The 19,471-nt window shown below is 32.2% G+C and overlaps 2 protein-coding genes across 3 annotated transcripts; both read right to left on the bottom strand.

Moving 5' to 3' along the window:
- Nucleotides 1-495: 495 nt before the first annotated feature.
- On the bottom strand, nucleotides 496-5,342 carry LOC114378039 (shaggy-related protein kinase zeta-like). Of its 2 annotated transcripts, none has more exons than XM_028336546.1 (12): nucleotides 5,109-5,342; nucleotides 3,491-3,583; nucleotides 3,015-3,074; nucleotides 2,620-2,892; nucleotides 2,442-2,516; nucleotides 2,308-2,364; nucleotides 1,835-1,975; nucleotides 1,668-1,718; nucleotides 1,486-1,581; nucleotides 1,315-1,398; nucleotides 985-1,086; nucleotides 496-788 (listed from the first exon to the last, which is right to left on the bottom strand). In XM_028336546.1, exons 1-12 carry the CDS (start codon nucleotides 5,232-5,234, stop codon nucleotides 717-719), a joined length of 1,230 nt encoding a protein of 409 aa, XP_028192347.1. In that variant the 5' UTR covers nucleotides 5,235-5,342; the 3' UTR covers nucleotides 496-716. The 2 variants fall into 2 exon arrangements, with proteins under 2 accessions (XP_028192347.1, XP_028192348.1); XM_028336547.1 differs by lacking the exon at nucleotides 5,109-5,342 and adding an exon at nucleotides 3,863-3,885.
- A 9,039-nt stretch (nucleotides 5,343-14,381) lies between these two features.
- Nucleotides 14,382-17,801, bottom strand: LOC114377950 (peroxidase P7-like). Its single transcript, XM_028336430.1, has 3 exons — nucleotides 17,523-17,801; nucleotides 16,545-16,736; nucleotides 14,382-15,047 (listed from the first exon to the last, which is right to left on the bottom strand). Exons 1-3 carry the CDS (start codon nucleotides 17,736-17,738, stop codon nucleotides 14,508-14,510), a joined length of 948 nt encoding a protein of 315 aa, XP_028192231.1. The 5' UTR covers nucleotides 17,739-17,801; the 3' UTR covers nucleotides 14,382-14,507.
- Between the last annotated feature and the right edge of the window lie 1,670 nt (nucleotides 17,802-19,471).

Raw genomic sequence — 19,471 nt, 5'->3', positions numbered from 1 at the left:
AGATTATTTTACTACAAACTACTTGCTAGTATTTTTGTAATTAATTATAATTAATAATATTACTCATATTTTGATGATAAGGATTAAAATGAAATTAAATATAAATATAAGAACTAAAAATACTACTTTTAAATTATAAGGACTAAAAGAGAATTAAAATAAAAATTATAAGAATTAAAAAGAACACTTTCAAAACTACAAAAACTAAAAAAATAAAAATCGTGAAACCATAAAAACCAAATAAGTAATTTAACCTTTTAACAAAATCAGTATTTAGTTCCTTTTAAACATACAATATATTTAATTAATAGTGTTTTATATATTGAATAAATACAAAACTTAATGATGTCCGGAATTAAATTTTACTTAAAAATACTATTCAATAGTTATGTGATTAATAAATATTATAATTACATTATACAAGAAATTTTTTAATAATGATAAATTTAATATATTTATTTAAAATATGTGTGTGCGAAGAAGAAAAACAGCGTATTTCTTTAAAACAAGCACGGTTTAACTAGAATGAAATATTAGACATTAGACATAATCTACATTTCCGGGTTACACTGAGTTTCCAGCACATGTATACATCTTCACAAGGGGGAGAAAAACTGCATATTTGGGCCTAACCCCTGTTCTATTGACCACAAGCAAGCTCTCATGTATTTCACACTAATCCACTAGAACAGTTCACTCTATGTTTTACTATCTCTTTACATTTGGGTTTGCCGCCTGACATGCTCTGGGATGAGCTTAGGAAGCAGTTCAGGGGGCGCTCCATCTAACTGCAATCAAATGTTTTCATTACAAAATTATATGGATATCATGAGAAAATAAAAAGTACATAATCCTTTCAGCAGCACAATGCTGTTATGATTAACTGATATTCAGACCACACAAATGTGTAAAAACATTCAACAGTGCAATTTCTGTTTTGTGTTATGTCAGATCTAATGGGAGAAACCAATTAGAGATACATACTTCCTGTTTAAAGTTGAAAAGTGGAGGCAGTGGACGACCATTAGGTAGCCGGGCATTGGGCTCGCGAAGCTCGTCAAAGAAAGGATGTGCCATTGCTTCCACCTTTAAAAGAAGCCGCCAGTGAAAACTATGCTAATTATATAAACATTTTTTTTTAATATTGTATGAACAATGAGCATAATGAAAGTACTTTACAAAAATACTTATTGTAAATAGTTTTCATATCAAGGCTGGATATTTTAACTTTTAATATACTAATACAATTCTGTGGTATATGCGCCTTGATAGGAAGGCAGTGGAGGAAAAGGTATAAGGGTTTGCCCTACTTACTGCACTGTAACGAAGTTTTGGGGAATATTGGAGAAGCCTTGATGCAAGGTCAATTGCTTCAGGAGGCATTCGCTTGTGAAAAACCTGAACCATGGATCGTTGCACCAGATGCATCAGTAGAAGCGTTGTTATAAAACAAAAGCCAAAAGGAGTGACAAGGAACGCAGTTACCTTATGCCAAGGATGAGCTTTGATATGGGGGAATCTGAAATCTGTATAATTAGGATTCATGCATCGAATTTCTTCTCGAGTAGGAGTGCCAAGAATCTACAAGAAAACAACACATTAGTAATTATCTCTCAGCAGCCAGATTCATACAATCCAGGGTAACATCAGCATAGACAAGGAATCACCTTGATAATTTCCACGAGTTGGTCAACCTGATTTTCTCCTGGGAACAAAGGCTATAAAGAAATATTTTGAAACTATTGAGAAGCCAAGATAACATTTCTCATAAACACAGAAAAACATGTTATGTATGAACAACATTAGTGCATAGGTTGCCTAAAATTTTAACAACCTGGCCTAGAAGAAGTTCCGCAAGGACACAACCAGCGGACCAAATATCAACAGAAGTTGTGTATTCTGCCGCACCAAATATTAGCTCTGGGGCACGATAGTACCGTGAACATATGTATGAAATGTTTGATTCACCCTCCACCTGACATGAAATAAATTATTAAAATCATACCTTTTATGAGCAAATAACTATAAGCAAATTAGCATGTGACCCCAACCAATGACCTTTCTTCTATATATTGAAAAATGATCGAGTTGAGGTCCAGATTAATAGCAACATTAGTGGCTATTTACTGAAATGTCAATTATCACATACAAAATTAAAATTGCACTTGGGAACAGATCTTAAAAGAGCTTTTAGAATTCCATGATTCTGGGGTAGGTAGCATATGACATTAATAGTCCACGTCCACTGTTAACATGGTAGCATACATGTATAAAGTAGTGAAATGCACTGGAAGAATACAAACATACCAGAACTTTTGCACTCCCAAAATCACAGAGCTTGACTTGGTGTGTGAGTCGATCAACCTACAGAACAAATGGAAAATAGGTTTAGAATAAATAAATGCTATTCCTTGAAGAAAAATAGCAAACTAATAACTTACCAAAAGATTTTGAGGCTTCAAATCCCTATGGCAGATTCCTGGTACAGTATGGATATACGCCAGTCCCCTAAAGATCTAGACATCACATCCCAACTCAATCATTATAAAATTTCAAAAGAAAAAGTGAGGAACAAGAACAACATATCAAACCAAATTGGCAACAGAGAAAACCTCATACTTGATATGTATATAATTTCACATAGATTAGGGGCATTCTCTGTTTCATGCTACTGTAGTGCTTTATAACACGGAAGATCGTCTCAGGGACATATTCCATCACCAAGTTCAGAAAAAGTTCATCTCTACTTGTTGTAGAGAAGAAATAGTTACTCAAGGAAATTATATTTGGGTGATCCATCACGCGCATTAACTGCAGTTCACGATTTTTGTATCGCCTGTCCTGCAAGACCTTCTTTATAGCCACTGCCTCGCCAGTCTCCAAGCACTTCGCCTTTGTTTCAGGTCAAAAAGGAACATAACCCAAGGGTGTGAAACAATATGAGATACTTGACAGCAGGGAAAGCAAAGTAGGAACAGTTATCACCTAATGGTAATTACTTCACTTATCCTTACCTGGAAAACAATGCCAAATGATCCAGTGCCAACAACACGTTCGGCCATGTAACTGATGGTCTGCAAGAGGCATTAGAGCACAAATTTATGAAGAATAAAAGAAATTGAAACCCGTGGATGCCATCATCATCAATCTTAAGCAGTCAATTTTATTCAAAATTCTTCAAAACTGTACCTTTTAAGGCCAAAAATGGGGAACCAAAAGCAATCAATCAATAGAAGGGGGAGAACAAAATTAAATTAAAAAAAAAAAAGCAATTAGATTAGATATGCATGGAGGAAATTTGCCAACTTCTAGCTGACTACCAGTATTATATTTTTGGATAGATCCATAATTAAAAGGTTTACTAAGTTTACTACCCAAACCCACAATGTAATTCCTGTTAGTCCCAAAAAGGAAGTAAATATTTATATATAGTACAAAATGATTTTTTTTATAAAAATTGGAAGTAAAGATAGGTTAGAACACGCCGCACTTGTTTAGGTTCGCCATTTTTGCCTGCAATTGTGGTTGAGATTATGTGACCAGTGAGTGCATCATTACCATCTGCGACAGGAGCTGACATTTCCTGCAATTTATACCAATAAATAGATAAATATATTTAATATGGTAAATCAAATCTCTTAATAGAGAAATAGAATATCAGACTCTTCTTGATTGAATATCAGAAATTATTTATTGAGTTACTATCATTGAACTTTGTCTTAATAGCAATTATCACCAATAATTTGGTTTAAAACATTTAGTTAACATGGCAACATCATATGCCTATGGACATACATACATTGGTTTCGAAATCCATATGCTCGACCTATGCATGACTTAGCAAAAACACTAATGGACATACATTTTACATAAACAGCCATTTAGCAGTCAATACTTTGCTTTCGGCACCTACTCCTATGCTGCTTGATTAAAAGTTTTATATGATAAGAGAAAAACACAGCAATGGAACAAAACCAGCAGAAATGAATAGATAGTCACCAATCAATAGGTGAAGTTTAAGATGGGTCAAGTGTATAAAGTGCTCAAAGGTAATAAGGTATATGCACAGACAAAGGCAAATAAGGTTACCATGGTCCAAAAGAAAGCATCAAATGCCAAAGAAAAGCTTTGATATCAATTATGAGACAACACAGAGAGAGAATCTAGGAACACTTATTCCCTGAAGCAAACAAAAACCGTTTGAACAACAATCCCTAATAAATGAAGGAAATCCCATTTTAAACAAGGAACCCAAGCTTAAAAAAGAAAATATACCAAAATTATACAGCAAACAATATAGAGCCAACTTCAAAACAAAATCCACAATATTGTTAAAGCCATTTTAATTTCACAGTAAATTAGCGATTAAGTGAGAGCAACCTGGCCTATTAGAAAAAATTACAACATCAATAGCCTAAAGGTTTTAAAAAAACAGTCTGCAACCACAATTTCGGCCACAACCTTAAGATTTTTGGGGTGCCCACGACCATAATTGTCGTATCAACCCAATTTTTCGCAATATCAAGAAACACGTCTGCAATTAAAAACCATGAATAGCCTATTAGAAGAAAAAAATCTGGTAGGAAAATTGCAATATATTCCAACCCCATAAAGTGTGATTGGAAAAAAAAATAACTTGAGCAACGAGAAACTCAGGTACACTCAACTAAGCCCAACTTAAAGAACAGGATTCCACATTTTCACTTCACTCGATTTCATTTCTCTTTTCTGGACCACCAGACGGAAAGTTCCACAAACTTCAATTTTTCAATACTAAGATCTCAACCATTAATACACAAGTAAAAATCAAATAGCAGCAGCAACAACAAAAACAATAATAATAAAACAATTTATTCATGCTTGCAAATTTTACAATTCCATAAGCAAAATAAAAGCGCCATTCCTTCAAGGCAACGTCAGAACCACTCCGACCGTAGGCGGAGCATAATTCCGGCGACCTCCGAGCAGGCAAAAACAATGCCGGAAATGAGCAGATCGCCGTAGGCTACGCTCATACCAAGACCTCTCTGGCGGATCAACTACGATCCGAGTTTCCAAACGGCGCGTCGTTTTCGCGCAATGAGAGAGTGGTGGAGAGCGGAAATTACCTTTTCGGTGCCGGCGTCGGAGCCGCCGCGAGAGTCCACTTTCATCGCGTCATTCTCCGCTGGCGGCGGTTGTTGCGGCGGCGGCGGTGGAAGCTGTTGCTGCGGCCCCAACGGCATAGAGGCCATGTGAGAAAGAAACTGCACTCAACACAACACTCACACTCTTTCTCTCTCTAAAAAACAAACACTCACACCTTTCTCTCTCTAATTTCTCTCTCCTTCGAGGGAATAGTAGTGCTTGGGTATGGGTCCAGGCTTCGGAGTATATAAAGGGCGAGCGAGTAAGAGAGAGAGAGTGTGTCTTTGTGTCTTTTCTCACGCGCTTGATTTATAGAGTGAAATGCACGTTTTGATATGCACCGTTGGATTGTAATCTGTGATTGAAAACGAAGACGGGATGCGTAATCTGGTGTGGCAGGATTTACGGGTGAAATATATACGGCAGGGTGACGTGGAAATCGAAGGGAGACAAGGATCACATGGAACCTCCAATGTTGCATTTTACGGAAAATAATACGTATTCGGAAGTTGTAATGTTGACGTAATGGCAACATAAAATACTGAGGTTTAAATACTCTAGTCATTAAATTAAGTCAGAGTTCTACTTGGTTGGTGAGTATAGTTTATTGAGTTTGGGTTTTAATATTAATACTTTTTAATGTATAAAATCTATGAAACCAAACCTCGGAATTTAAATGATTATTTTTATACAATGCCATGCCCTTGGTTGTTTTGGATAATTGGGTGGTGTTTGGTTTTGTTTATTTCTCATCCGACAAATAACTCGTTGCTTGAAATTTTTAGGTTCTTGCTATTTTTCTTTTGAATCATAGAAATAATATAATTTTTAAGTAATCAATGTTATTAAATATGCATTTACTTTTTTTTAGAAGAATGTCCATATAGTGGTGGAAAGCACCGAAGATGGCGCAACGATATTTGAATAAAGAGGAAGAAAGACTGAAAAACTGCAGAGAAATTGGAAGCGGCAAAAACCTTTAGGCGAAAAGTAACGATGAATATCGGAAGCGGTGGATAAATTTTTGTGACTAATTAATGTTATTAAAAATGGGTATACTTTTTTTAGAAGAATGATGATATAATGGTGAAAAGTATTGAAGATAATGTAACGATGTTTGAATAAATATAAACAAAGACCGAAGAAAATATACAGAATTCAAAAGCGACAAAGACCATAAGTATATAACAGTATACACACATAAATGAAGAAAACAAGTTATTAATGAGTATTAAATTACTCAAATTTAGGCAAAATAAAAAAGAGAGTTGAAATTTGTTTTTATCAAAATTCGGAGCTAGCACACTCGAGAACTTTTGAATTTTTGAATTTCATATGTGGGCATAAAAGCAAATATGCTTAAACCTTAAGGGCGAACGAATGTGTTGTGAGATGTATAGAGGGTTAAATGAAACCTAATATCTATAAAAGTGAAACGTAGTTGCGGGTCCTTATTTATTTGTAGGAGCTGTTATAACCTTTGCAGATAATTTTTTGCTTATAGATAATAGCCGGGAGCTTATAATTAATGTTAGAGATAAACCGTAACTTATAGATAAACGGTAGATGATAATGGTACCTTGTAAATAATGTGTGAGTTTATATTCAAATATTAATAGTTTAGAGATAATATGTTGGTTGAGGAGGCTGGCTGTTAAGGGTCGGATGTCCGCACACTTTTATAGAAGGACTAACGTGGAGGGTTAACATGTGTCTCAAAATGTCATATAGGATGTCATGTGTATTTTGTATGTCCTAAACAATACATAATTCTATTGGATATTGAGAAATCTACTCAAACTTAAGGATTAAGTAATAAAATATTAAGTTAACTATAAAATATATTAATATAAATTTTATAAGCAATTGATGTTGTTAAATATGTGTTTACTCTCCAAAGGCCCAATTTTACCAAAAGGTTGTTCAAATCAAAAGGATCCTCATCCTTCATTTAACTCCAACAGTGATGCTTTCAATATTAAATTTTTCTAAATTTCTTTGAAATAAAATGCATAGGATGGATGTTGTTATTGAATCCTTGAATAATACAATAAATAAATGTTCTTTTTCTTTATTTCTTCATTCGCCAAAAATTCCTTTCATTTTATAGTAACGAATTATATATTACATTCCACCCTTAGTATCAATATACTTATTATAATCATTGTTACATGATTGGTAAGTGCACCAATAGATGTAGTATTTTTTATAAATATTCAAAGATCATTAAATTTTTGTGTAAATCAAGTTATAGGCAAAGGGATGTTTGAATTTTGAGATGATAGTGCAGAAATTTAAAGCTACATTATGAAATAGACCACTGAAAACAGAACAACTTCTTTCAAATAATTTACCAAGTAGTTTATAGGCAAAAAAGATATTAATTAATGCAGAATTTGAATGAATGTTGGGTGCTTGGGTTTACTAAAAGAGCTCTAGATTCACGATTAAGTATTTTTTACTATTTAATATTAAACCTTAACCTATTAATATACTCTAATCATAATCTTTTATATGAAAGAGTCAATTGATTTTATTCATAATTCCTTAAAAAGTTAACCAAATAATTTGAATAAAAGAAAATATTAACAACATGACTAATTAACATCATTCCATTCCTAAATGAGTTAATATACTAAATTTAATTATTAAAACATGTAACCATATTGTTTAATTTGACCATATATTATATGTAACAAAAATATAAATTTAAGAAAATCATAGTCATAAAACTTAATGATGTCCGATATTGAATTTTACTTATATTATATTAAAAAATTTACTCACAGTTATATGATTAGTAAATATTATAATTACATTATACATGTAATTTTTTTAATAATGATGAATTTAACATATTTATTTAAAATATGGCTGTTAATTAATTCTACACGTAATAAATTTTTATTATTATTTATAGGTTAGTTAATAAAAATTAGTACTTATATATATATATATATATATATATATATATATATATATATATATATATATACATACAATAATTATATCTTATTTTCTATAGTGAAAATTTCACTACCTGTTTACATTTAGTAAACATAGCATTTAATATTATTGGTCAAAATAATTTAATTATAATAAATAAAATATTATATTTTAACTTTTTATACTTATAAATTAAAAAAATATAATATATGCAATTTAAAATAGCAATATCTTCATACATATATTAAAAATTAATAAACATATAGTAATTTTTCTTTTGTTTTTATCCCTAATAATTTGTCTACATATTATATTTAATAAATAGTGTATTTAATATTATGAGGTAGTAAGGAGTGTCCGGTTCCCATCCATTTCACTCTAGGGTGGGAATGATTAGAGATTGGCTCTTTAAGGGTTGGCAAGTCTCTAAAACTTCAAATAATATCATTAAATATATGCACCTCTTAAATCATTTAAGTCTTCAAAATGATATTTAAATTTGTGACATTATTCATTAAAAATAACTAATTTAAGTTGGTCTTGATAAATCAGATTTTTCTTCTTTTTTTATATGTTGGAAGAGAGGTAGTAATACAATATCTTTTTCTTCACATGAAGATTGATCAATGTTGATAGTTATATCTTCACATCCGTATAAGCGATGACATTTAAGATAATGTAAAAGTTATGATATTTTCTCATGTTTTTTGGTCTATAAATTCAATATGAAACCAATGTTTTCCTCATTTCACAAAGACAAAAAAAAAGTACTAGCAACGAGCATGTGTTTTTTGTCACATGGCATTCAAAATCATCATGACTTTAAGCTCTCTTTTTATTGCTTCTTCTTTCTAATATAGCAATAACTAATGAACATATTGATAGCAATGATCCTAGAAAAGAGTTTTATGTATTCCCGAAAGGTAGTGTTCCACTTGAAGGTAGTTCAAATCATTCACATAGTGTTCCACCTCATCCTTCATCCAACTCTAATAGTGATGCTTCCAATATTAATTTTTTCAAATTTCTAGGTGTGTTGTCAGCAACCTTCCAAGTAAAGAATTTCATGTATTTCACAAAGGTTCTTCCTCCAGAAGACCAATTAAATCACTTGTCCAATGTTCTACTTCATGCTTTATGTAACTCTAATAATGATGCTTCCACTATTAAATATTTTTAATGTTATCAACAACCTTCCAAGTAAAGGGTTTTATGATAATGGCATTGCCTTTAATATCCATTATATGGAGGAGGTGGTGCCTGAATGTCAATGTAAGTAGCATTGTTCTTGTGAACGTGTGGAGGAGGTTTTAGATGGATCAGTCGAAGGGGAAAGGATTAGGTCAATCATGTTTGATTGGTCGGGAGAAAAGGGAGATGATGGGGTTGGTGATGACGAAGAAGAGGAAGTTTTTCGGACAGTGATAGATGGGACACCAGCGATGAGTGACCAGTCAATAGGGGTCATGTTAACCACTACAATGGGTCTTTGGCATGCAAGGAACATAAGATAAAAAAAATTAAATGAAGAACAAGAGATTTTGAATGGGGTGACTAAAAGTGGAAAACAACACAATCACCAGGGAGGATATGGGGAACAAAAGGTTAACAAAGAAGGAATTGATCAAATAGATGAAGCAGAAATGGTATTGGTGCAGGGGTATGATCTTCTGGTCCAAAACTTTGTTTTGGAGGATGAAACAAACAAGTCAACATCACTATTAGGTGAATGTAGGGAGGAGTATGCATATAGGTCTATTGGGGAGTAGTGAAGAGGTTAGAAATGTGGAGAATATTGAGTTGGGGAATGTGAAAGGGACATCTAATGACGAGGTTTATGGTAAAAGGCTAATTAGGTAGGGGACAACTATGGGAATAGAAGGACCCAAACATATACCTATTGGGCACGACAAAAAGAGTGGGTCATCCAAGTCCAGTTATGGCCCAACAAAGTTAGAAGAAAGGGAAATTCGGGACTAAAGACGTGGAAAAAAAGAGGTGCAACAATAAGTGTTGGGCTGGACTGTATGATAAAAAAATTGCAATGGGGAAGTAGGGGGAAGGTGTTAAGACTAATATCCGGCCAAATATAATGTATGATGAGGAGTGGGACAATACAACCAATAAATTTTGAGTCGTCAGTCCAGTAAAAGTTATTCGGCACCTAACATCAAAGGGAGTGACAGCCTCTAAGAGTGCCAATGTCGGGAATTCGTGTCCAGTCGAGGAGGTGCGACTACCATGTGCCAAGGTGAAAGGCGTTAAAGAGAGCGAAATTGGGAATACACATTAGGTGGATCAGAGGAGAGAGGAAAATAATTTGAGAAAGAAACCAAAATATAGTCACGGAGACGCAAAAGGGTCAAAGGTGGGATCACAACTAAATGAGAGATCACAATTATCTATCTTGAAGAAAGGAGGTGGGGAGAGTTGAGGAAATGCTAATATAAGGGTGAGCTAGGAAGGAAAAGAGAAATCAACCAGAAGAGACTGAAAAGCTATATTATTATATTATTATTATTACCTTCTTGCAATTTTTAATCCATTCAATCTTTTTCTTTGGTGTAACTTCAAGAAAATCAACTTCTGCACTGACTACACCATCACTAAATTGACTAAAACTTACACATGGTGAATCCATATTCTGAAACATTGTGCAACATAAGACTGGTTAGTAGAAATCACATCATAGTCAATACAAAACTGCATTTTAATATTCCAATCTTAGAATCTACTAATCTTACAACAATTTTTAGAATAAAACAACCTATACATGTTCAAGCAACACCAAACAAATATAATACCTCAAATATAATACCTCTTTGCTAGAACCTTGGCAGTCTCAAAATCTGCATTGTACAACACTTTTGTACCATAGATACAGTTCTCAAGATGTATTTTATCTATAGAAATAGATCATCACTTTAGTTCAATACCTTCATACGATAAATCACACCATAATAACAAAATAAATAACTACAACTATAACTATTTCTAATACCTTGAAAAGTCTTGACTTAGGCAAATTGAACAATGACCACAACATTGTCAACTTCTCCAGATGCAAAAAATAAAAACATTTAGTTCATCCATAAATGAACCAAAAAGAGTACACTCAAAGACTATTTCCATGGAAAAAAGCAATTTCTGGGTTGAGTTTTTCTTCTGACTGGATACATCAGACACCATCCACGTTCAGATCACCCTCACTAATATCCTCCAGCAATCCTTTTAAGCAATAATCTCAGCAACAAAGTTGTATTTGTTAGCCATTTTTCAAAAACAACAATAGAGTTGTTTTTCTTCAGCAAATGCGCAACATAACTCATCTCTCAATTTTGAGTTATTTATAGATGAACATAGCAAAATGTAGTGGGAAGATAAACAAAATTCAAATTCAAAATGGAATGTAGTTTTGTTTACTTCTATTCGTTGAAAATGAAGTAGATTTCCAGTTTTCAAAATTTCATTTTTCAATTACATATATAATCTAATCAGAAAAAGATTAACCTATGCTGACCTCCAAAATTGTCAATTACATGATACTGTAAACCCTAAAGGCTTAGACTCTTCTTCTCTACTCCAACATTTGTTGTGTGATAGTCCTTATTGGTTTCTACTTGTAGGTGTATACAGATAATACTTTAAGGCCCTCCTCTCAAAAGCTGCTATTTTGTGTGTGTGTGTTATGCTCCTCCACGCAAATAAAGTAGACCAACATATGTCTGCAAAGGACTGCTTCAAAAACATCACTGTTCCATTGAAACTTTGGGCTGAACGAAACCAATGCACTTTCATCCGCTGGTGAGTGTTTTTGAGAAGCAATTTTTCCTGAAATAGATACAATTTTGAAAAGCAAATTTTTCCTCTGTTTCACCAGGTTGTGACAACTGTATTTTTTTGCTAATTAATGCAATTTATGGGTTCTCAAATGTTATTATTATGGATAATACCTTTTTTGTTGTGCAAAAAAAAAAATCTTGAAGAAGGTTTAATTCAAGTTTGAAGGTGAAGATCAAACAATTAAGACAAGTAAATAAACATTTGCTAAGTGTTAAAGTGTTAGAGCCAAGCATGTCGGAAATTACACATCATTCAATAGTTAACAATTATCGAACTCATAAGGATAAGACAAGTGATGAAATCCTTGTAATCGACCCTATGCAAATGTACATTGTTTAGATTAGATTTTTCAACCATTAGGGTGAAAAACTATAAATAGAGAACCATTATTTACTACAAGAAAATTACAAATCAGCGATGGAATGTTTCCTCACAAATTCCTAACTAATAACATTTGCAAGGGATTCGCAAATGATTAGCTAGCTACATAAACATTTCCTCGCTAACCCCTTGCTATTCCTAAACAAAAACATTGTTAACTTATTTCTCATTCATTTGTCATTAATTTCTCACAAATTGTCTCTTGCTAATCGTTAATCCCTAGTAATTATTTCCCGCTAATCGCTCACTATTCCCTTGTAAATTATATATACTTTGCTAATCCTTCGTTATTCTCTCACAAACATGAATTGCTTCTAATATAATTAAAAGTGTAAAAATCTTTATATTCAATATATTTACATAATTTGTATATTCATTACGTCTCCCCTGCTGTGATATCTTCATCAATCCTCTTTTGCTTAAAAAACAGGTATATTCATTACATACACACTATATATCCTTCACTAATTATTCGACACAAATAAATATTGACGTTATATGTTTGACAATACTTGCAGCGACTCCTCCACGTTCTATGAGGATGGAGAGAAGGAAAAAAAACTCTAGAATTATATTTAGTGATGATGATGACTCTATTCTTGCCGTGCTGGGTGCTCTTAAATAATTTTTTTCGAGTCAATTACAAATTAATTTAGTTCTTGAAAATGTAGTGACCAATTATGCTGGTGTCTGAAATTAATAAAATAGTAAAACAGTCCCGAAAACTATAAATTGACAATAATTTAATTTCTAAAATTATAATAATCGACCAAGTTGGTTTTTAAAATAAAAAACAAAAAAAAATATCCTTAAAAATTAGTAAGAATTAATCAATTTAGTTCCTCGTTATTAGTTGGTGTCATCTAATATTAATGCCTTTAAAAATGCTTAATTAAATAAATATCATGTCACGCACTTATTATATTTTTCATTGATTATTCGACAGAATTTAGGGTGAGGAGTATACTTTGATCAATTTAAAAAACCATGGAAACTAAAATAGGATGCGGTACGTACATGACTTAAAAAAACAAACTTGCATTGAAATCATATGAAGTCAACAAAGTACGAAATGAAAAGTGTTTGTAAGATTCAACCTTTGTCGTATCAATGTTTAAAAAATTGCTCTGCGGTATAAAATACTGCAGCAGTACCATACTAGATAACGACCTTGCAAAGCGTAAACTAGTAGCAAACCACATCAAACCAATCCAAGACCCTCCTTTCCTTTTCCCCTTTGATTGGTGTGGCACAGAATTTGAATTCAACTATAAACATTCATTTCATTCAAATTACCAAAGGAAAAAAAGCACTAACAACATTACAATTGCCAATATGTCCAAGATCTAGTCAATGCTAGACCAAGACCTTGTAATTAATGAGTCACTCAAAATTCAAAAATGTCTCACAGCATTTATTCAACAATAAGTAATAAGTAATAGAGAGTTTTTATCGTCTCCATGCTAATTTAAAGGGTATTGATATCGTTGTTTTTTCAACCAATATAAATTAAACTGTCTTATTGTATTATTATTTTAAAATTTAATTATAAATTTTTTATATATTGCAATTTAGTCCTGTATAATTAAAATATATTTTTTAAAAATTAAACTTTTTAATTTCACAAAACCAATCATTTATGTTCAAACTAAAAAAAAACTTTGCAAATATGTTAACTTTTTTTTTTATTAGCCTGCCTTTTTCTTCCCATTTTTTTTCTTCCGAGTCGGGTATCCTTGCAACCAACTTTCATGTTTGCAAATATTTTTTAGTTTGAATAAGAATGTTTGGTGTTGTGAAATTAAAAAGTTCAATTTCTTTTTTAAAAATAATTTGATTATCTAGGACTAAATTGTAATATATAAAAAAAATTATCATTAAATTTTAAAATAAAAATATAATAATACAGCCTAATTCCTATTGGTTAAAAAAATAACAGTATCAATACCTCCAAATTAGCATCATGGACATGTTAGAAACTCTCTAACTAATATCCCCTCTTATTCCCCACATACACAAAAAAAAAAAAAAACACTAACATAACTAAAGATTAAAAAATAAATAAATAAATAAAATAACTTATGTATCAATAGTATATAATTTTTTATATTATTATTTGATCACAAATTATGATGATAAATTTATTAAAGTAAAATAAATTTGATACTATTAATAATAGATGTTAAGGTGGAATAAATAACTCTCGATGATCAATTCAGAACTCTGCAATTCCTTCGAATCTCACCACTAGTCCCAGTGAGAGGACTAATATTGCTCATCTTAACCATAGCATCAGCAAAGTCAGTGAAAAAAGCAGCATTATTGGTACTATATGTTGTGACCAAAGGGTCATTGAAAAGCACTTGGTCCGAGTTGAGAAGGCCACGCTTAGCCGCAAGCTCAGAGTAGTAGCTGTTGTCAAAGCGATTGGGAGTGAGAGACTCAAGAGGGGACAAGTTGGTGTCCCCAGCAGAGGCAGGGCAAATGGCTCTTCTTGATGCGGCAAAGTTGGGGTCAATGTTGGTCTCGTTGTATATGCGACTTCTGAAAAATTGGCACTGTGCTTGGCCTATGGTGTGGCCACCGGAGAGCACCGTGAGGTCACGTGCGCTTAACCCTTTGGCGGCGAACATGGACACGAGTGTGGGAAGGTCCAAGAATGGTGAAGGGATTTCGTTGTTGGCTGCACTCTCGCTTGCTGTTCTTGCATCCCTTCTGCCTAGTGCTACTGCCCATGAAGGTCCTCCAACCTGTCAATCAAATTATTCAATGTTTCAATTAACACACTTAAGTATTTATTTCTGAAATCTGTTTGGTACCATGTTGAAATTTTAATATTTTTATGAAGTGTGTTTGGTATCATGTTCATTTGCCCTCAACCTGGTTTTCTGGATTAAAAAATTTCTGCTTTTATATATTGATTTCACAATGTGGATTTCCAACATGTTACCAAACACTCGTTAAATATATGAACATTTACTTAAAATTATGTTCTTTGGTATTTTAAGAGAAATTTTATTCGTACATCAACTCATATAACAGATTACATAACAAATCAAATTAATGGTAGTTATAAATCAAAATACAACAAGTTAGGCAATAAAGAGAGAGAAAAGAGAACTACAAAATCAATAAATAATACAGTAAAGGAAAATAAACAATTTTTTTATCATATAAAATATTCTATTTATGATTGTATGAATACTACAACTTCTATTTTAAGGTGATTTTAGATTATTCAATATCAAACCAAACAGATACTTAAATGATGGTGAATTATTGAGTTAGGGAGTGGTGAGCGAAAGCTAAATATGGAAAACTCACCACGAGACAAAGGTTTGATGGTACTTTTGTTTTCGAGATTTTTAAAAGGGGAAGATGAGTGGTTTTTCTCGAGAATGAGACAAGGCTGACACCATAGTTTTTATTTTATTTTTCTTTTCTTGATTATTGCTTTGTGTGATGTAATTTTTTGTGCAAGGCATGCTTATTAAGAGGAGGGGGACCCCACTAAATTACGAGAGTTGACATGGTGATCCATTACGTGTGAGAGGGAAAAGTAAAAACCGAAAGTGGAGAACAAGGTTTGAAAATAAGCCCATGCCAAAATATGTTAGGAAAAAAACAGACATCAAGTTAGCTTAGCTATATGCTTGAGAGAATGACTGTAGGTTGGAATCTCGCTGTATGATTTCAATGCAATTCTCAACGGGAGCAGGAAAAAACCTAAAAGAGTTTACATTTTTCACATGTTTTTTTATACAATTATTTAATTACCTATATTTACACATGTAATTGGGGTACATTGAATGTAATGTTGGAGATTTCAGGTAGAGAATAGAGAAAAATAATCTTAATTAAGGACAGTCATTTGACAGGTTTCAAGTTATTTCCCTTGTATTTTCTTTCTTTTTATTTTTAACAACATACATTTAATAAAATAAGATGTTTATTCGAAAAATTATGTACAGATATTAAAGTGAAATTAAAAACTTGGAATTTTTTGCATATTTCCTTTTATGACCTGAAATCAACTTTCCAAGTCAAGGAAATTTGACCCATTTTTCAGATCCCATATACGTACATATATAGGTGAAAAGAATTATACTACGTATATGTAATGGGTCAAATAAAAATGAATTCATATATATATATAACATAGTAGTAATAGATTTGGTAGAAGCTAGAGGCTGCCAAATAAAAATGAAATCATATACACACAAAGAAAGGGGAAAAGGAAGGCTCACCAGAACTACTCCATCTCTTGCTGCAAGTGCTAGAATATCTGCACAAGAGACCGTGCCATTGCAAGCAGCTTCAACGTTGGTTTTAATGGTGTCAATCACTTCGTAACCCCTCACTGAATTTCGGTTAGGTAATGCATTTTTCTCACCCACAAACGTGGTAGTGTCATCCAATAAGATTGATGCATCGCAGCCCTGATAATTTAATTACAAAGAAATAAAATCAAGATGTTAATGTTATCTATCTCCATAAGTCAAGAGCTATATAACTAAATTAATTCTTGCCAATGAAATTTATTTTTAAAAAATAAATGATACTTCCATACCATTTATTTTACTTTCTTTCAATTCCTTTGGTAAGATTTGCATCAATTTAATTCTTACATCGGGAGGGGTCCTATTCTTAAAAAAATCAGAATAAAAAAAAAATCTTATACAAATGATTCATCATGCGTGTATATTTCCTCTAGATCTGAGAAAAAAATGTGTATGCAAAACAAAAATACTGTATTAAATAGTTAGTGTTAGAAAATATGATAATATCCATGTGCTTTTTCTTAGAGAAAAAAAATAAATAAAAGACAAATATTTTCGTTCGATGGCATATTCAAGTAGTTACAGTACTATAGTATTTTTTGGCTCCTTCAAAAGCCATAAACTTAAACCTAGCTAAAACGTGTAATTTTTTGCTTTAAGCAGCCATATAGGCATATACAATGTACGTATATCAAGTGAGTGTTTCTTTTTTATAAATGTATCAAGTGAGTGTTAGAAGAACTAATCTTAACCATAAATACATAAAACATACTGAATAACTATAATATTAATTTGGTTTAAATTTAATCTTAATTATTCTCTTATAACTTTGAGTAGTGAAAAGTTAGCTTAATTTGTTCACTCTCTCACATGATACACTCCTTACATGTAATTATAAACATACAGATTTAGAAATAGAAGTGGCTTAAGGAACTGCAGTCTTACGTTCACGAAACAGTCGTGGAAGAACAATCGAAGTATAGAGGCTCCAAGCCTGGCTTCTCCATTGATAGCTTGCTGCATTGCATTTTTCACAATGGTTTGAAGGTTAGGACAAGTTTTATCATAAAAGTTGGTAGAAAGTTGTGCATTGGTAAAACAAGCAAGGAGAGAAAGAATGGAGAGTGCAACAAAGAAGAGGGTACGTAACAAGGGGGCCATTTTGCTAGCAAGCTTTAAGGCACAAATAGTGATTTATTGTGTTATGTACAGAGGATGAAGAAGCCAATGGAAGAGGGTATGCAATATATAGAGAAATTATAGGCAAGTTGCATCAGACACAGCAAGGTAGTGATGGAGATATATATTGAAAAGAGAGAAATGCGAGAGAAAAAAATTGTACCAGCTTTCAAACATGCTGCTCCGATCCATACGTGCTTTTTACTTTTTAAAGTTTTTGGGAGCTACTTTGGAAGAAACCTTTGAGATAAAAGATGAGATGGGTCACCGAGAAGTTGACACTTATCACTAAATATATGGATTAACTCACCTAAAATTATTTTAACTTGAGTTTGAATCTTAAATATATAATTATATTAAATATTTAAACAAAATTTTTATCATTTATAATAATCTCATGCATATGATATTCCAAAACAAAAAGCAATTGACGTTTGACTTATTCTCAATAACAAACAAGGAAAAGGCAGCATAATTGAAGTATGAAGTGGTGCGTACTACGTACGCCCTTTTGGCGGGGTCATATTTCAAGTCCAAAAACAAATTTCGCACTTCTTGGTTTCTTCTTAATAAATTCTAAAAAATTTACATTAATTTATTCGATTAACCTAGGTTTTCATTTAATCATGTTTTATCACCCACCTTTGGTAGCAATTAACGAAGAATACCATAGTTTGATACGTATCAGTACTGCTTGGTATCGGATTTTGAAGAACATCGGTGAATATGTCACAAAGAATCAAAGATCTTTTCATATGATGCCCTTATTTCATGGCTTGATCAATGTTAATTTAAATGTGTTAATTAATATTAATAAAATTTGCGTAATGTAGTTTTCTACCTATATGATTTGCGCCTCTTCGGTTTTTTCAACTTTTTTTTCGCTACAATATTTCAAGTTTTTTCTTTTGTCTTAATGAAAGGAGATCGGTGCATAATTGCTGTTACTTTACACGTCAGTGCTATTCATAGTTTATACTGAGCGCACATAATGTAATGTAGCAAAAAAAGAACTTCAATCATCCACTCAGCATAAAAGTGATTGTAATCATAACCCTATCCTTTATAGGAGAACCCAAGCGGGGATCAGATTGACCCGTTTTTACTAAGTAAGCATATAAAGCAAAAGCAGCTCTGAATCCAACTTGAATTAGATTTGGTTAAGTCAAACACATCTTTGTCTTGATCAGTTGTTTTGTCAAATCAAAATTAACTAAATAAATGCTAAAAAAAGAATTGGGTATCAATTCCGCGTTTCTGAAAAATAAAATACTACTAAAAAGTTGGTTGCGTCCACTTTTCTAGTGCATCATTCATATGAAAAATAATTTTTAGAACTTTTAATAAAGGTTGACAAAGGTATTTATGGATGAAAATTCAATGATTTGAATTCATATATGATTTGACAAAGAAATCTGTACTCCACATTTTAGTCGTCAATTATTATATACACGTGTCTTAATTGGATAAGGACAGATTATGATCGTAACTCTCACCATATACTAATTGTGATGTGTTTCGCCAGGGGGTGGATTCAATTGCAATCAAGACATTTGAGAGCTTAGCTACATACGCACAGAAATTAAACCATATCAAAGTTAGAACTCTGGCTAATTCAACATCTGAGAAATTATTATTGTGTTAATCATGTGTCTATTAAAAGGAAAATTTTAAAAGAAAAATAATTAATAAGTTCCTTTTTGGGTGAGCTAACC

The sequence above is a fragment of the Glycine soja genome, chromosome 12, assembly GCF_004193775.1.
Source record: "Glycine soja cultivar W05 chromosome 12, ASM419377v2, whole genome shotgun sequence".
In the NCBI taxonomy this organism is placed as follows: domain Eukaryota; kingdom Viridiplantae; phylum Streptophyta; class Magnoliopsida; order Fabales; family Fabaceae; genus Glycine; species Glycine soja.
Note: the sequence above shows the minus strand (reverse complement) of the source record. Positions and strands in the feature narration are given on the sequence as shown.